At 35.1% G+C, this 20,232-nt stretch overlaps 1 protein-coding gene across 2 annotated transcripts in view; it reads left to right on the top strand.

Moving 5' to 3' along the window:
* The window catches only part of LOC128208776 (uncharacterized), a 35,265-nt gene that overhangs the window by 11,684 nt on the left and 3,349 nt on the right, over positions 1-20,232 (top strand). The window contains exons 5-15 of one of the 2 annotated variants that reach the window (XM_052912383.1): positions 405-518; positions 3,695-3,774; positions 4,431-4,536; positions 4,767-4,824; positions 5,144-5,238; positions 8,181-8,333; positions 11,933-12,092; positions 12,391-14,343; positions 16,308-16,430; positions 16,773-17,061; positions 17,272-17,953. In XM_052912383.1, the coding sequence (XP_052768343.1) occupies positions 405-518; positions 3,695-3,774; positions 4,431-4,536; positions 4,767-4,824; positions 5,144-5,238; positions 8,181-8,333; positions 11,933-12,092; positions 12,391-14,343; positions 16,308-16,430; positions 16,773-17,061; positions 17,272-17,953 (3,813 nt within the window). Of the gene's footprint in view, positions 1-404; positions 519-3,694; positions 3,775-4,430; positions 4,537-4,766; positions 4,825-5,143; positions 5,239-8,180; positions 8,334-11,932; positions 12,093-12,390; positions 14,344-16,307; positions 16,431-16,769; positions 17,062-17,271; positions 17,954-20,232 lie in introns of both variants that reach the window. The other variant, XM_052912375.1, reaches the window with a different exon arrangement.

Raw genomic sequence — 20,232 nt, 5'->3', positions numbered from 1 at the left:
ATTTCGTAATGTTTGACAACGATTATTTTAAATACCCGCTACTTTTCATCAGATTAATTCATATGCATATATTGTTTAGACCATTTTCTTGCTTATTTTCATATTTTTGGTGTACAAACATTGTTCATTTTCTTAAAATTCAAATTAGAAAAATGGCAATTTTCACTTAGTTGAAAATTATTACTAAGATGCTTATTGAATACGGCCCCAGAACAATTAAGTCATGAGATTCATAATTTACATTCTTTCAAGAAAACCTATGTAAATTTCAATATATATATTGAAAAAGTACATATATATAGGATCATATCCAGAAAATATATGTTAATGCTTATAACATTTGAGGCATATTAATTGCATTCAGAAAATGTATGCTAATGTTTAGCATGTTATACGTGTTGCAGGAGAACATATTGAACCGCATCCACTACCACATCGCCAACCAGTATAATGAGGATAAGTGTGCAGCCCCACACTGCATTCCACATCAAAAATTTGCAATGGCCATTTCCGACCAGGTAAAAATATAGTATTCACATCTTTGAGATATTAGTTATGAGGTTAAAAGGTGACCCGATATGGGATGTACGGGGCAAAGGAAACCATATCCGGTGAGAGAGAATATGGTTTCCTGTGCCCTGTACATTCAATATCACCTACTAACCCCCTTACTTGTATATCACGTCAACAACCTGTTGACATGTTTAAATGTTTCATTTATTCATAAGGATATTCATCAGATTCTGAAAATAGGCGCCATTTTGGTACGATATAAATTTGGTGACCCAATATGGGGTCACCTCGTGACCAGTCCTGGACCAATGGCGTTGCGTCATTTATGTTGGAGACGTGATATACATGCAATACATGCTAGATAGCCTTTTGGTGGAAGATGAAAGTACATTAGCAATCCCATAACTTCAATAATTTAATGGATTAAATGTAAATCAGCAAAGATGTTTCTCATAATTTATTCAACAGAGTACATTGTAATTATCATATATGGAATAGATTGCAACAGTTAAATGCATTTTGTTACAAACTCATGGTCTGTCCTTGGTTGTGTTCTGCTCAGTCAAGGTTGACGTTAAAGGTTTTCAAGTTTATCAGAAAATCTTGATTGCAGTTTAATGAGCAGTTTACATAATGAAACATTGTGCATTTCCGTGAGGCAAACATATTACAAGTAAAATATTGTTTAAGAAAGTGGTTTAGTGATATTTCATGTTCGGGTTCAATTACTCAACATATGAAAGCAGTTTTAGAGCGCATAAATCATGTTGTTTGTTTAATGTCACTGGTTTTTGACTTGGAGCATGTTTAGTAAACAAAGTAATATATATGGCAATTTTCACTTTCAACGTACATTCTATTGTGTACGAGTTTTATCATAGATTTATGGTTGCAATTGTGCCCTCGATGTATTTTGATAAAATTGTGTTGAATTGCATTAAAATAAAAAAAATACTAGAAAAAAAAATCATTTAAAATGATATTGACAAAAGTGTGTGCATCTGCTATATATTTACTCAATATTATATTGATTACATGAAAGAAAATGAGATTTTATATCGATAGGTCATGTAGAATTTCCTTTGTTCAACTGAAAAAAAACAACTTATTTTCTTCACTGTACAGGTTTTTCTGATATTCAGGGAGAAGTTTGAATTATAAGAAGAAAAGAAAAAAAGTGCTTGCAAATATTAGCAAATATGCCTTAGCTTCAGGTGTTAGAAATGACCCCAAAATAGAAACTTACTAGTTTACTAACAAACAAGTCACAGCTTCAGGCTTCAGGCTTTTGTAAGACTGGAACATTGGCAACAACTGGCAAACATGCCACTTACCTTCAGGCGTTAGAAATGACTCGAAACAAAAAAATGTACTCGCAACAACTATTTTATATGGCACAGCTTGGTGTTCAAGTGACACGTTTCATCTTATTTGGAGCGTTTGTTTTTGTCAGGGATGGCTTTCTTCAAGTGTTTTAGATGAATAGCTTTACCTACCCTCTGTTGATTGTTATTATTTCTCCTTTCTTCTCAATGTTTGACATCTTTTGAATGTTTGCCTGTAATAGCTAGTGTACCATCAGATATCTTTTATGCGCATGGCGTGAATCTATTTACATTTAACAAGGCTTATGTTGAAAATGTTCGCCACAATTACTAATTTGTATGTAAGTAAATAATGTATGTATACAAAAACCACAGCTATCAAATATTATAAATAAACATTAAACTGAGCTCGGATAATGCACACTATTTGAAAACCTGGGGACTCTTTTGCAGTTGATATAACGTAGAAACAAACTTGAACCTTTATACATCGATGTATATTCCAGACTGCCAGGTTGATTGTGATCTTGGAATATTGAAACATGATACAAAGTTAAATGCGAAACTTAAAAGGCGATATATCAAAACGTTTTGGGACAATTGAGCTCATTCTATTAAAACCAAAATGTATAAAAAATAAATTAAAAAAATACTAAACTTAATATTGTTGAAATACTGGTGTATGTGTCAACATCAGTTGCAAATAAAGATGTTTCTTTCATATTTATCTTGACTAAAAGTTAAAAAAAAAGATTATAAAAATTGTACCAAGCTCAATTTCCATATCTTAAGGCCTTCATTTCGTAGATGTCAAAACAGAATATATAAATGAGCGTGTCACACTATAAATCAGCGGAGTAAATGGTATACTGTGTGCTCATAAATACGTGAGCTGCAATATTTACTCAGCCTTTATAGAAAGATTTTACCTGAGATAAAAAAAACTTAACTGAACATGTCTCCAATTGCAAATGAGTAACATCGATCTTCAATTGAAACTTGCATAATGCAAGCGCAGTGGATATTGAATTGATGTATTTAAGGCCCAATTTTATCGTGCAGAATTGCTTTTCTGGTGCTGGTTAATGAAAGGTTTTAGTACTTAAAGAAATAGGATATGAATAATAATAAGCTGTTCCCACTTCACTTGCAAATGAACAGTAAAAATGTCTTTTGAGTTAAGTCACAGCCATCAAAATTAGACTGTGGGTGAACAAGCCCAAACTCTGACACTAGCACTTGGCATCTGCAGATCCCTGCTATACAAAATCTAGAATTTAAGGAAGCCCAAAAAGTATTTTTAGCAGTGCTTGCAGGCTTATGCTAATTTCGACCATTGAAGTCATATTTTTCTGTCTGTCCGTCTGACACCGGGGATCAACACATTTAAATGTAAAGAAGGAACATGACCCTGGTTGTCAGTCAACCTTTCAATTGTCCACTAAAGGGATTATATTTCATCAATAAATATTAGTATGTGCTTGTATAATCCAATGCATTGTTTTGACTGACTGCTGACAGACAACCTCCGACAAGCTAAGGCTCTCATTTGCGTCATGTTATTTTAGGGGTGAATATTGTGAAGGCAAAAAGGTCCTATGTGCTCCTTTATTTGAACCCTATTTGAATGATTTTGTAATCATTCTTCGAAATACATGTACAGGTTAACTATGGAGATAATAGCAGATATCACATTTCATTAATAATTACGTTTTGCTTGAAAGGTACAATGGCTGGCATTATAATCATCAGTTGTTGGCATTAATTATCAATGAGAAGTCATAGATTTTGTTTGTTGACAAGTTGATTAATTCCTGTAAAACTCAGCAATTCAATATCTGAATGTTTCGTTTCAGCTTGTATGTCCATGTGGGGCACAATCGGAGCCGTTAAAGTTTTACGAGATGGTCCACTACATATCGGCAAATGCTTTAGTGTAAGTACCATTCACAGCCTATGTAATAAAGTCAAAAGCACATTAAATATATATAGCTGATATAAGTTAATATTTACAATGATTGAACAAATAAATCATTTTTTTATTGATGCTAGATTGGTATAATTATGTAGTTATAGCTGTTCATGCCTTGGTGGGTATGCATGGTGGAGGGGGGCATTTTCATGGTATTTTCTCTGGTATCGGGACGTGAACCATGTTTAAACAGGATAACCCCTTATGCATTCTCCTACATATGAGTGGGTTTTACTCCACCCTTTTTTGGTGAATTTGGCCAGGGCTTTAAGAATTGTAAAAATTGCAATAAAATGCCTAAAATTGTGAAGTTACCATAGAACATATTTCAAACAAAGAAACTAAGCAAAGCCCCCTTGAAGATGTTGGCTTTGAAGAATTTAAGGAGAACAAGAGTGTGATTAAACATATCTGCACTAGTTGACTTGTTAATAGTTGAGGAAAAATGTGAATTTTGAGTCATATAATTATATTTTTTCAAGTAAACATTTTTGGGTTGCGAGTGGAGCCAATAAGTGCATATTACTATGTTAGGATTTCAATTAAATTACATTTGAAAGCAGGTACTTTACTTACAATGTGAGCTTGTGATCTAACGCTGACATTGGTTCCCGTTACAGGTCCCAGTCGCGTACAATGCAGGAGACCGGCGATGTCCTTCATCCGAGCAGGTTTGGGCTCCTTCTACGGAGCGCTGGTGCTGTCGGGAATGTTAGAGATTGTCCAGTGAGTCTTACCTCAGAACTTCTATTATTAAGGCTTTATAGCAGATTGATAATTTTAAATTCACAGAGTTCTTTTCGCGAACGTATGATTTCTTTCTGCTTGAAAAGTCTCAACACCATTGTAGAACATGAATGTACAGTATTTCCAATTTAACATGAAGAGGTTTCCAAATAAGTTTCAAATAAGAAGACTAAGATGATAAATTCAAATCTCGATTATGACTATTTCAGGGCAATTGTGGCAAGAGGGTTCAGCTCAGAAAAACGTTGCTGAATGTACCCGATGTTGGTAAGTGCAAGAAGTTCAATAAAGAAATGTTCTCAATTTTTTTTTATTAATCATACCTGTCTTATTTGATAAGTCAAAAGACAATAGGTGTAATTATTTCAACATCCATTTGATATTCACGAGGTAGAATAGAGGTTAAAGTGTTAAAGAAAGTCAGGATCACATTCTTAAAATGGACACATGTGCCGGTTTATAAGGAAGAAACAGAATCAAGCATGATACAAAAGTTGTCAATTTATATTCTTTACGTGACGATCAAATAAAAAGAAATCAAAATGATTTAAACAACTTTGAAGAATGTATTATGTGTTTGTTTCAGTGAGCATTGGATTGGTTTGGGGCTCAGACAAGGCAGACCCAGACCTGACCGCGGAGGTGACACGAACCATTGGCACCATGATTCTCCTTCCTGACGTAAGTTACTCATACATGTCATTGTACACACACAACATGCTAAAACACATTCAGCAATACTTCCGTACACTTGTATATGCTTATCATACACTTACAAATATGCTTTAGTTTCCAAGGGCAGCTACATGCTGTTCGTTTACAGCATGGTTTTAACACCTACATGTAGGTTTCTAGGAGTATGTGATTTCTATGTTATTTTCTGAGTGTTTTAATAACAATCACAAACACCTGGTATAATAAGCAATACACCTGCTTAAGAACTCTTACAAGCGTAGAAATACAGCTTAACAATAGGAAGTACTCTATTTGGGCACTGCCACTTCAAATTTGATCGAGTAGAAATAAAAAAAAAGAGGAAAAAAGCTATTAGTTTATGAGAATGCTTACAAGCTAAATTTCCCCCAGCATAAAATAGATATCAAAATATTTGGGTACCTTCAGGTACTCCCAAGTTTAGGATTATATCTTGACTGTGACCGTACACCCTGCATGGCTTTTGTTAAAATGATTACAACCCACTTGACTCTCACTTAACTTTACTACCCAGTTATCACTTATCTTGAGCACACTGTCAGAATACTGCCCGATTAGCTGAAGGTAATATTCTCCAGCAGAGCTAACTTTAATAAAAATATTTGCTTTATCATTTATAGCATTGAATCTCCCACAGTTTCGGGTTATACAAGTTATGACAATTGTCTTTAAGATTAGCATAATTGTTATGACTGAGGATATATTTCCTTATATCTTTATTTATAGATTGGTTTATAGTTTTATAATCTTTAAAGTAGGATACATAATTATTTCCATTTTACCAAATTTTAAGGGAGTTCTTTGAACAAATCAATTATATTGCATTAGGTTTCAAATTTCTTCTGTCAGAACTATGTATTAGAATCTCAATACCTAATTCATTAATAATATTTAAGTTTAATTTTGTAGGTTTCGATTCTGTTTACATTTTATATCTTAATTATTGATCTGTATAATTTTGGGACAATCGTTTCATATTTGAATTAAAGTATTTTGAATAATTTATTGACATTTCTAACTAAAAGAAATTGAATTTGTTTACTTTCGCTGTTTCAGAAAAAGACTTATTGATTTTGTTGATTTACATATAGCAAGTAACAACAAGAAGTAAATACTATATATAAAATTGCAATTGTTATATATGTATACATATTTCTTTATAATGACTTTTATCTGTATAACACTTATCTAAACAACACCAATAAATGAATATATGATCTTTTTTTTTTTAAAAAGAAAGATATTTCTTAGAAGTAAAAATAAAAAATATATATTACTTAGAAGTAGTAATATCAATTAGACAATCCGAATTTGATTGGTCAGTTTAAACAAAGTTGATTTTATTATGACAGTAAAACGGTCTATTTAATTGACTTGATAATTAGCAAAAAGCTTTGTGTCGTACATTATTTCGTGAATAAAAAGGGCCTAATATGCTGAAATAGCTTTTAACTGCAATGTTGCAATAAAAGCAAATCTTGTTATCTATCATTTTTATCTGAAACATACATGAAAGTCATTTAGCTCTTGATTGTCAGTTTCACTTACATTGATTGTGTACGTGGTTGAGATTACACGAACATGAAATTAAATGATCGGCTAAGATTGTACTTTATTCATTAAATAACTTTGACATTAGCCATTTAACATCACCTGAGTAATTATATTGAAAAAATCATTCTCTATAATTACTCATATAGATAGCAAATCAAATTACTTAAATTATTTTAGGGTGTGTATTTTCACTTTCTTAATCGTTTTTGTATAAATTAGTCAATAGTTTTGCATAGTCAATAGTTATATTGTTTTAGTTGCCTTAAATAATGAACGAGCATTCACCGAAAGTAGGAAAATTTTACTTATGGGACTCAAATATCCGTACAAACATGTCAGATGTCTTTCTTGGCCAAAAGCGAAATTTGAAAAATTTGACACGACTGACATTTAACACTGAATCTGATTGAGTTTGAAGCGTCCAAGCAATTTCTGTACTTTTATTGTAAAGCTTTCACAATTTATTGGTTTACTTGGTTTCATTGTAACAATAGCGGACAATGTGACCAAGTTAAAGCATCTTTGACATCAGTGAAAATTTGGTTAAAATATATTCGGGTATAAAAGATGTCACAGTCACCCTTGAGAGAATTCTTAAAGTGTTTTGCACCTATTTGGTATATAAATTCAGGCTCAAAGTAATAAACGGTTAACACGTATTACATTGTTTGCATCAGATTTCAAACAACCTATCTTCATTGGTGTTCTTTTCATGTACAGCTATAAACCTTTGTGACAAATAAAATTGGATACAAAGTTTGATTTCTCTGAAATGGCTCGTGGGCTACATGTACCATTTCTCTACGTATTTCATTTGAACGAACATTTGCTTTGCACTACTTTGTTTCTCTGTAAATTGTTTTTTGTACTTAACAAAATGTTTTTGTTATTGATGGCCATTTAATTTGATGTTCTGGTCGATACATCAACATGATCTGCCTCAGGTATATAAATCATGAATGTTGGACAAATGCTACATGTACCTGATGTTTTCAAGTATTTATGAGCAAATAAACGTCAACGATTTTTCAAATGATCCTCTGGCTTAATTACTGTTTATCGATTAAATCGATGAAGTTGAAATTTAAATGTAAGATAATGAGTCTATATTTTGTATTTTGTGTAACGTTCTGATGAATTCAAAATCAATGTTCCTTTCTGTTTTGTTCTATATATGCATTGTTTCACAACTTTTTTGTAGAATGCTCTCCCTTGACCGAATTTGATTCCTTCAGTCATGCAGCCCTTTACTCATTTTTTTTAATCATCAAAATTATCTCTTAACATAAAAGTTATATTTATAAAAAGAATTTAAATTTAAAAAATGTCAATATACATGGTTATTTTGATTTCAGATGTTTCACTCGGTGATGTGCAATAACGCAAATGCGTTGCCGCGGTTGCATCTGACGGCAGTCGTTTGTTACTACGGCAAACACTATTCGACCTTCATCTATCACACGAAGCTGCAGGAGTGGATCTACTTTGATGATGCCACTGTCCGTCAGGTGAGAAAATATACACATGTCTTTACATACACGTGTCTTCATATAGCGGTGTCTTCATATCTACAGATATCTTCATCATTCAAACCTGTGTGCATGTTTTTATAGAAATTTTAGAGGGGATGAAGTCTACTATTAGTGGCCACGGCTACAGAGGCTTAAAAAATGTTTTACCATCTAAATAAATTTTTCTCAATTTTTTTACTGTTTAATATTTTTTATATGCAAGATGAGCTACCTGTTTTTGATGTTTTGAAAATTATACTGTACTGTATTTATTTGAAAATGGAACAAGATGAAAACTCTTTGAAATTTGAGATAAAACTGTAGCGGAAATTGTCCTAATAAAGTAAATTAAAAGATTAAAATAAACAGATTATCATTTAAAAGCGAGGTGTATTATAGTACCAGGAGGCCTTACCCTTTAAAAGTAGCTGTTAAACTGGAGAGGGCTGAATAAGCATTTAAATTTGTTTGCTAATCTAAAATCTTGACATCCCATTTTGTCGGCTACATGGAAACGCATAAATTTTGCTTAATGAACTTCGAAAACTCTTTTTAAAACGCTTAAATCCGCCTTATCCATTTTGGTTAAAGAAAAATGATGAATCATAGCACCTGTGACCAAGCTTTTAAATGAACTTGATTGAAGAAGTGTTTTGTGACACCTTTTCAATGCTATTCAGACGCTGTCTTTTTCATTGATTAACACTTGTCTATAGAATTGTTTACTGATGTCCAGTTTGAAATGGCTGTCAAATATTGTCCTTGTGGCTTACGGCTCCGTTGTATGGCCTCCTACCTGGGTAATCTGGCCAACTGGGATGGACAGCAGGACCTTGGACCATTCTTAAAGAAGTGTTTGTTTCAAGTGGCTATATAGGCAGTCTGACCAAAAATGCCTTTAGATGCTTTATCATTTTTTACCTTTTGGTAATTTTTTTTTTATTTAAATGTTATTTTATTGTTTAATGTTAAGCTGTGGCTCAGTTTGAAAGAAAAAATGTCAACTTATAAACCTAACTGCAGAAAAAACATTTTGGTAGGGCCACGGCAAACAATTGATTTTAAGGATGGCCTTATGGCCTATATTGTACATAGGTCTAGGTGCCCTCTGTTACGCTGGTGGTCCACGTTCTGTTTGAAGAAAGAAAGTTTTGAAGATTAATTTTAGCATCTGTTGAAGGGATGGGTTTATAATTTTATTGAGCAGAGTTTGCCCAACATGACATTGACTGATCCCCAGATACTACACAACTTCCTGTCTGAGCGTCCTTTTAAATGTTTAAATATGGACGCGTGCCCCCTATCCTATTGATACATTTGAGCGTTGACAGGAAATTTAAGTTTTACACAGGAAACATATTGTTACCTTGATGAAAGCTGAAAACCACAGTTTGAAATTATGTATTGACTGTTACCTCACTTCTTCTTGATAAAAAATCAAAGCATTATTGGCAGTAGCGATTTTTGGATCGAAAAACCGAAGAGGAAATTCTACCATTTTTTTTAATTTTTCAGTGTATGACATTAAAATTGGGATCACAAATAAGTTTAAAGGGATGTTTAAATGGAGTAATGATAAAAGACAGGTATTTTTATTTTTATTCTCCTTCTTATTATTGATTTTTAAATGAAAATCTATGAGATTTACAAGTATGTTAAGAGCAGTAAATAATAATAATAATTTAAATATAAACACTTATTTTGCTGCTAATTGCTAAATTTACAATATTTAATGCACTTTTAAGCTTTCATTAAAAAAAAAGATTACGTTTTACTACAAACGAAATTAAGAACTATTGAATTTAACAGTTACTGTTTACTAGCCACAAGCAATCAATTAATTCGCTGTAAGATTGTAGTGAAGATAAGTTCTCCTTATTTAGGCGCCTTTTTCAATTATGACCTTGATAGATATGCTCGCTTGACTGCTTGTGGGTCGGGAGAGTGTGTATTGACTGAGTCTCGATCCACCTGTGCACAATTGTTGGCAGTGTGCCAGGCCGCTGTGTTTTTATAGTGTAGTCATGTGACAAATTAAATTCGTATAAGGTGAACATAGTAAAGGAGAAGAAATTCAGTGTACAGTTCATGTGATTAATGACTTGCCTATCGCTTTGTTATTTAAGAAAAAGGAGTTTTGCAGTAATCTTGTCTTAACGATAGATGGTCGGTGACCTCATTTCGGTTTGCAAAGATGAACATTGTTAAACCCACTGTAATATCTTTAGTCAACATGTAATTATAGCCGTAAGCGTGGCGCCAAATGTTAATGGTTACTCAAGCATCAAAATCCAATGTGAGTTTGCGAAAAGGTTGACATTTAAGTATGGTGAATTTATAAAGGGCTAGTGATATGTTCAACCAGTAACTGCATGCTTTTGCATGGGATGTTTTTTATACAAAGAGACTGTTTTGTCAGGAGACTATATTCAGATTAAGCGTGACCGCAATGATCCAGGTAGTCACCTGTTACTGCCTGTAACACCTGGTCTGAAAAATGGCAGAGAAATAATTCCCTATGCCTTACCCTACTTATGGTTTTAGAAATGAATATTTCAAGGATCAATATACATGTATGTGAAATTTGATGACCATAAAAAGAATTTCGGAGGTGCATTGATTATATTTCCAAAGCTTAAAAAAATACATTTTTTGAGCTTTAATATGAATTTTAAACCTTTCAAGCTTAATACAGAAGATTAATATAACACCATTCTCTTAAGCTTTATACAGAAGATGGGGGGGGGGGGGGGGTCGCCCAATCTCGGTCTTATACATCACAATATTTTTGGTAACATCTAATAAATCAAAATGATTTGCTGAGGCCTCATTATCAGTTGTAAATTGAATGTCTGTGACAATTTTTACTTTTCTACCTTCTTACAATTTAAGATGCCTAATATAATTGAACAATAGGCCTCATGTTAAGAAAATAATGTCAGCAAGAACAGTACGTATACAAATACTTACCCCCACCCCTTCAATATCCTGTTAAGTTATCTGAGAATTACAAGAACTGTTTCCATTCAGTTAGTTCATAATAATGTGCTCATTTCAAATGTTTGTGTGAGAAAGTAAGATAATGATGTAACTGTCAGAGCCAAAAATAGCAGACCTGAATGAATTTGAAAAGCAAGACATGGGTTGCATCAGCACTATAAATAGTTAATTTATGAATTAAAATACATCTTATGAATGAAAGTAAAAGTGCATTTGTAGTAAAACGTAACATTCTTACAACATTACTTGGTAATATAGTAGGAACTACTTCTTTGAGTACGCTGACACATCTACATTGATATATTTTATTTACTTCAAATGGTATATCACTTGTGAAGCACCACTTAGGAGCTGTAGGTGAAGGCCTGGACATTATTTTATGGAAAGATGTTAGTTTTAGTCAATTAAATGCTGTAAAATACTTTGATTCTTAGGCGATTATAAAAGATCATGGTGCCCACCCCTAGACCCCCAAAACATAAGTGGCCTATGCATCTCTTGTTGTAAACTACACCCCTGTTTAATAAAGTAACCTCTTAAGAATAAGACATGGAATTGTGAGATATGTCTCCAATGCTGTGTTTCTGTGTTTACAGGTCGGTCCACACTGGGAGCAGGTTGTGGAGCGTGTCGCACGGAGCCGCTACCAGCCTCTTCTCCTTATCTACACAAACCCCAATGCATCCTCTGTCCCCACGGAGACAGCACCAAACTCTCGTGTAATGGCCCCCGGTTATTCCATGAACCAAGCTAAAGGTATGCACGCTCATGCTGGCTTTTATGTAACAATAAATTAAAACTTGAAGATAAAAAATGTAGGTTTTTCCATATTTCTGATGTGAGTGATACAGATTAAAAATGAATTTGCAATCATCTCAAATTAATTAAACTTTTGATAAATTGTTTACAAAAAGCAAATAAATTAATATATTGAGAATTTTTTTACTTCTTTTTGTTCAACATCATTTAATTTATTGAAATTACCTGAGTGTTGAGATTTGATCCTGTAATCCTAATTAATTTATTAATATTTTACCAATATCCTGTTTTCCAGATTCAAAAGAAGATGCTAAGAAACCATCAGTTCCAGAAAAGAGTCATACCTCCACAAGCAAACGTTGCACAACACCGAGAATGGAGGGAGGGGTCAGTTCACACCCCGATAAGGAAGCCCTAGAGAAGAGCTCAAGCTTCGAGCATAGACGCCAGTCGAGTTTCATGTTAGCGGTCACAAAACCCAAAAATAGGGACGAAGATATCTATGCTGTGCCACATAATAACAGTAAAGTAATGAATTGTCAGAGAGACTTGAGCAGACAAGACTCAAGACAGGGGTATATCAAACACAGTCAAAGTGCCGGGCAGATTGGAGACAGGGTTGATGGGAATGGGGACGTCTATAATTACACGCTCTCTAACAGCGATCACCATCGAAGACCTAGCTTGAATAGTCCGGATCACAACAAGCTTCCACTGACTCCGAATTTTTCCCGTAATGGGGAAGTTCAAGGTCAGAGGAAGGACAGTTTTAAAAAAGGGAAAGTCCAGGCAGATGTTATCAGATTTCAAGTTGATGCTGCGAAGAGGAATTCGCAGTCATCGGAGTCCGACATGAACAGTGATTGCCAAGGATCAGTAAATAGTAACAGTAGTAGTAAGCCCTCATTGCCTGCTAAACCCAAGCACTTCCGTACAAGATCTCAAAGTCTGGAGGACAATCTTGGTGGTATGGCTGATGGTGGCATGAATACGGGTACCTCAAGTCACAAGGTGATCAAGCCCCAGGCCACCAGCGCCCCTGTTTTCAACAATATTGACTCTGTCACCAGGGCACATACCCCTGTACAATCAGGCCTTGCCACCCTGCCAAGGCACAAGAAACATGGCAATGTGATCTCAAGCAGCAAAGTCAACACTTCATCATCCTCATCCTCCACAGTGGCTCATGGTCAGCACACCATGGGCCCAAACCCCCACCCCCCATACGTGATGGAAGAACCACCACCCCCCTACACACCAGTTGGTCAATCCGCCTACACCAGCTGTCTCACATACCAGAATGTTGTAGAAAATGACATGCACACTCGACAGGGCTCAAACAGCAGCATTCTGAGCTCAGGAACAATTGTTGAGTGCCCCATCAATGAGGATGGGTCATCCACTCACAATAGGCAGCAGTCAACAACCAGTCAGGACACACTTACTGATAAGCCAAAGAAACCAAAAGGTAGAGGTGAGAAGAAAGAGGACATACAAAAGAAAACTGAAAAGAAAGTTAAAAGCAAAAAAGAACGATCAAGTAAGGGAACATCTGATAAGCCCCCGCCTGTGCCAGATAAGAAGAGTGCAAAGGATGAAGGGTTTTCGGAAGAAAAGTTAGGCTACATAGACCGAAGAATGGTGGAGAGTGTGTTGAGTTTTCAGAAGTTACAGCGTTCGGGCTCATGTGTGAGTCAGACTAGTAACAGTAGCCTTGACTCAGATAGTTACAAGGTTGGTCATGGGCCGACACCCAGAGACAATCTCTCCTCGGATGTTCCATTTGATGCAGCCTCTCTAGACTCACACAAAGATTCGGGCTATGGCAGCAGTGACAGAAACAGCTCCAGCTCCACTGGCAGCATCACTATGAACCCCTATGAACAATATTTCCTTTCAAGAAATATGATTCCTCCAAAGACTCTTAATCAGCAGGCCATGCATGAAAACATGCAGAAACTTTTGAGTGATGGTCCGTCAATGGCGGGGCTTGGATGCACTAGGGAGAAAGACTTGATGTCTGTACTCCCTGGCCCTGGGGATTTCGCACAGACAGGATACACCGTGGGGCGGGTCCAGCAGCATGGGGCTCCCAGGGGACTGCCCGGCCAACACCCACACGATCTCAACACCCTGCCAAATGCCTATGGCGAGCCACACTGGGAAAGGGGGAAAGCAGCTCCGCCCAATAAACTGGGACCTGATATCAGAGGAAATACCGTGCATGGTCCTAGACCAGGGGTAAATGGTAAGCACTCAGTTATTATTAGATCTTCATAACTAAAAACTGTAAATTGCTTTCCTATTGCAAGGGTTTATTGCTAATTTGATTATATTTGTGACACTACTACTTTGACTATCAAAGAATTTGCTAAATAAGATTTGAAAAAGTAAAAGTATTGTGTTTTTAGCAGTCTAATTACCATTTTGAAAAAAAAAACTGCTTGATATGTGGACCATCATACTTTCCTATGTCAAACTTCTCTTTCTTTTGAACAGAAAATAGCTGTAATAAGCAATTATTTTGAATTTGGACAGTAATTTGAATAAATTGTAATACAACAGTTTTTTCCCATTGTCTATACTGACAATTATTACATAGTTTATCTGTGTATTCTTCTTTGATTTGATATAAAATTGACACCAGTGTGTCCATTAGTTGCTTAATTGACACCATGGTATCGGTTGATAGCAAAAATGGCCTATAAGTGTTATGAAGTACAAGAGCTTACAGGCCTTTCTTGCATTATAAAAAGATTAAGGGTCATGTCCTATTGTGTCCTCAGCTCATGATAAACACCGGCCAGATTTGGAGTCTTCCCATGAGCTTCATTAGGTTATATGAACAAGATAAATATTTGTGGTATTTGGTTGTTTTCGGCAATCTTGTACAATCACAAGTAAGGTGTGAATAAATGGTGATCTGTAGCCGTCGGGTGTTGTAAATACGATCGAATATGTAAGCAGTGAAAACACTGACCATTCATGTGAACATTAATATGATTTTTGACGTAATGTAATTTTGATATCTCATAACTACAAATTCAATGCATAATATAAAGTTCAAGTATTTCTTTCTTGCTATTTAACCTTATATACGAGATTATACTGAAGATTCATATCCTTTTGATCCAATTGATAAATTTTCAATCGGTATTAGTAATGTAATTGTAATAATAATAGGAAGTATTCCAATAGTTCAAAAAAATATTTTTTTATTGGATTTTGCCTAGAATCAAAATTCTAAATTGAGAGAAATTTAAATTAATTAATTTTGTATTGTTTCAGTTACAATAGAAATAATAATAGGAAGTATTCCCATAGTCATAAAAAAATATATTTATTTGATTGGATTTTGCCTCATTTTTCTAAATTGAGATCATTTTTAAACAATCTTGTTTGTATATACATGTGTTTTAGGACCTCGTTAGCGCAATATTATAATTCTTTAAATGTCTTTATTCCTTTTTGACAATAGTCTTTTTGAGTATTGTTAAAAATAGCTTTTAAAAATAGCTTAATAATTAAAAATGTCAAAGTTCACATACCTTCAAAAAGATTATTTTGTACATTATGTTTATCATAAAGATCAGGAATTTGTAAAGAGGCGTGATTTTCTGTCACAATAACAATAAACAGACACTGTAGAGACAATTACTGACTATACTTAAGTCTTATCATATTAAAAATGTTTTGTTTATGTTACAAAGGGCGGTATCATGTTTCCAACAAATATGTGCAGTTTGGCAATATATCAGTACTGATGACAACACATTACTAAGTCAAACAATTGAGTGTCTTAGTAATAATTGTGTGGTTACTTAAGTATCAATCTGTATTTATTATGTCTTTTGTAAAGAAAGTTTTAGAATGACGCTGTAAAATCCATACAAAACGGTCACTCCCTTCGTTTACCATCAAGATATGAATGGTATAGGGTTTAAACTCATTTTTCATTCTCTTCAAGAGAAAGAGACTGTGATGTTTTAACAATTGAAACAGATGATACAAAAACTTTACTGATACTATCAAACAGACTCCAAATTTGCATGATCATGTCTGCCAGCTCTGTACTTGTAAAAAGCTTGTGGACGTGTTTAAAATTTCTATTAGCCCTAGAAGAAAACGTTCAGCGCAAGTAGAAAACATTCAATCTGCATTAGAAATGTGCCCAGAATTGTGGTGTTTCATGTTGTACACAAACCATTTCAGGTCATCCTCAGAACCAGATTTTTCAGAACGGGCCGGGTCATCATGTGCAACAACAACAACAGCAGCAGCAGGGAAACGCCCTAAAGGGAGTTGGCCAACAACCTATGCCAACTCTCCCAGAAGGTAATGACCAGGAGGAGTTTTAAGATTGATTGATTAAAACTGTGTGGTTGTTACACACATGTTTAAACAGTATGTCATATATGCAGTGTTTCATCCCATTAGGATGTGGGTTGATATGCCACGAGGGGACTTACTCATTGCCTTTCAAAATGGACTACAGTACTAGTTTCTACCCTGGTCAGAGAACTAACTTGAGGCTGAATCAATAAGCTGTTTGTCACAGTCAAGGCAAAAGAAATTGTTTTAAACTTAAATAATATCAGTACAAGTTCTTTGTTTCACACACTTACATTGTGATAGTGATAAATGTTTTGCTAATACTTCTATGTTTGGTGCCAGCAGGTGTCAGCCCCGACAGTGAGCAGTTCATTGGGCTGTGTCAACGTGCCGAGGAGATTATGGATGATTGTGTCCTTGCGGAGACGTCCCAGCATTACGGGGACGCCGTAGGCCAGTGCCAGCATGCCATAGACCTCCTCAAGCAGGCAATGAGACTGCCCAACATTGGTCAAACCTCATACAACTATGCCCAGAAGAAGTCTAATGCCTGCGTGATTAAACTCCGAAGTTTACAGAAATGGCTTAATAATTCAACGAACAGCAGCGATGGTGGAGCTACAACTGACTACAGGTTGGTTCCATCTTGATTTTATTGTCCTCTTATGTGCCTATCCTGTGAGTCACATTCTATGAAGAGTTTGCTATCATTTTATGGGGTAAATGCTAGAAGTTGCCACACCATGTATATTTTAATGTAGCTGGGTACCTTGTGGCAATAAACCCACAAATCTATATTACTGGTGATATACATGTTTAACCTTTTAATTATGTCTCCCCTCAGGTCAAGGCAGCACAAATCTCAAGGTCAAGGTCGCCCATCATCCGGCACTGGATCCCAAAACTCCATGGATAGCGTAAGCACAAGTAGTTCCGGGCGGAGTAACACACCAGTGTTTGACAAGGTCATGCGGCCATCCACAGATGAGCGAGTGCCCCCGGTTGACCCCCATTTGCCACATGGGGACTACCAAATAAATGCTAACAAAGACAGAAGTTTTGAGACTGGCATTCCGGACACGAGTAGTGCTTCTAACCCTAATAACGCTGATCTCTATGGAACTCTTCCAAGGAGAAAGACAAAAAAGTCTCCGGATCACGTACGACAGTGCAATAATCAGAAAAACGAGGCGGAGGTTTATCAGGACTTTCTTGATGGACAGAGAAGACAAAGTGGTGGCCATAGTAGAAGCAGTTCTGGTGCAAGAACACCAGTCAATGAATTGAACGATAACGGTGATCTCAATCATTCTGGCCAAACTGTGCAATACGATAACTCTGATAATAAACAAATGCATTTGGCACCATCAAATTATCAGACAGGTCCTCAGCAAAGTGATGCTTCTGCTTTTGGGCGGCATTTTACAGAGCAGGGAATGAGCTTCACCTACAGTAGGATGAGTCAGGGCTTGAAGCCCATACCTGTCTCCCCTCCAAAGATTGAAAACCAGTCCAAACATACAGAGGTTTGTAACCAGTCTATTTCAGGGTCACCTGCTTCACCTCTGAGTGGACCAGTCCATTTCCAGCCAGCCAATCAGAAACATCATAGTGACAGTGATCTCCAGGCCATCCAAAATGGCAGAAATGATAATCCTTTTCAATTTTGGCAGAAGCGTGCAAATAGTTTTTCAACAACCAACACCATTGCTAGACATAATCAGAATTGTGAAAATAAAACCCTTGAAAGCTCAGTTGGTCAATCTGGCACCAGTACTGTACACATAGCCCGGTCTAGCAGTCTGCGAACCCAACCAGTGAGTCGGTCTGAACCGGTTCAACCAAAGTTGCCAAGCTGGTGTGAGGCTGTGCAACCAAACTTCCAATCAGTTGAACTAGAACAATACAGAAAGTGCACACCTCGCAGAAAGCTTGATCGCAGTGTCTCCTTTTCCCATCCAATCAGATCAGCTTCCGAAAATCGGGCATATAGTGCAAAAGGTACATGAGTGCACACTTTAAAGTTGTCATATTGATCAAATGTCTATTTTAAGGCCATCTAAACAAATTCAAACAAAAAATTGTATTCATTTTTCATAAGTTTTGAACAAAATGCATTTCTGGTATTCCTTTGAATAAGAATTAGCAAAATTGACTTTATTATAAGTTTTGTTCAAATGACTTAAGTTTTTAACGTGTATTGCAAAACCTCATCAATAGTAAGAACAGATTGCACATTCAAAATGATCGTCGTCAAAATTCAGCCTATGTAATTTTCTTTTGAAGGTGTTCAATCTTGAAGGTAAACCTTTCATTAAAATGCTACTTTACTGCTTAAATATTGAGCGGAGTAAAAAAGCTGATTCATTGTACGAGCTTCCTTTCATTGCATGAGTGGCCCGCTAAAGAAAGAAAGGACAAAACGTAAAAAACTTACAAGACCTGTTGAAGCTTATTTACAAGTTAATGAGATTATACTTCACTCTATTAGGGGGGAATACTAGCCTGTTATTATGAAGGGATGTTTATTTAAGGATCTATTTGGTACAAATAGCGTAATACCAAAGTTTTCGGTAAATTTATAGGAGGCCGAGGCTCGAAGTTTTTCAATTGCTTTTAAAGCTTGGTGCAATAACAAATTTGAAAACAGGAGTTTGATATCAGATTGATGTTTGCGTATATAGCTCATTACAGTTTGTAAACAGAATTTAGATCTTTAAAAAGATTAGATCCAATTTTTTATTCAATTTGAGTATTCATTTTATTTCAGCCTTGGCTAATCTGCTTTGTCATCATAACCTTAACTTTACTCTAAGCCAGATTTATAGGGAAATGAAAGGCTTTAATGTCTCTAATTTAATTGAAGATTGAACTAAGTATCAATGCTTTAAGGTCACGTTGAATTTTGTTTAAATGCACATTGACCACACAGAGAGAGTCAATGGGCATATAGAAATTGTGTTTGTCGCTAGGATTAAAAATTGCCCCACACTGGGATTTGTCAATTTGGGTATATTTATATAAAATAGTGCAAACTGTTCATGTCTTTAAATTGGCTGTACATTGGTTTATAGCATATATTTCTAAGGTGTTGATATTTTATTTTTAAATATTTTGTTGTTAACTTTTAGTTTATTTTTCTTAAATTACCAAAATCTTTCTTCAGATTCTGAAAGTATTAGTTATGATAAGCCAAACTTGGCTGTCTTAAAGAATTATCTGGGCTCTGTAAGTATAATGCAAATAGTGTGTTTTGATCACATACAACTATAATGCAACACTTAAATAAACACTTGAACCGTCTAAACTTTTTTACAATAGAAGCCTAAAAATGCATAAAATTATGCAAATTATTAATGTGGGGGGATTCGGTTGCATTAATTTCACACAAAAAGTCGTCACTTACAACTGAATGAAGTGGAATAGACCAAAGATTGCCTTATTTTCACACACAAGACATGGTAGCACAGGGAAGATTGAAGTAGGATGTGTTGTTACTTGAATAATTGTGAATAATGTATCAATATATTCCCATGACACTAAGGTCAGCTGTTTTCTTTGATCTTTCAAAGAAAAGAATCCATTCACAATTAACTTTGTTACTTCTTTGAAGTTTTTGAAGCCTTCAATTTTCATATATCTGTATATCCAAGGAAAATCTCCCACAACTGATGTCTTTTTACACATTTGTCCAGTGTGTCAAATTTAAAAATAAAACCATCATGCAAGGTATGATGGAATTTTCATGTTAATTGCGTGATAGTTTTTTAGGAAGCAGTATAAATAATATGAACATAAAAAAAAT

Source organism: Mya arenaria, chromosome 2, assembly GCF_026914265.1.
Source record: "Mya arenaria isolate MELC-2E11 chromosome 2, ASM2691426v1".
NCBI lineage: Eukaryota > Metazoa > Mollusca > Bivalvia > Myida > Myidae > Mya > Mya arenaria.
Note: the sequence above shows the minus strand (reverse complement) of the source record. Positions and strands in the feature narration are given on the sequence as shown.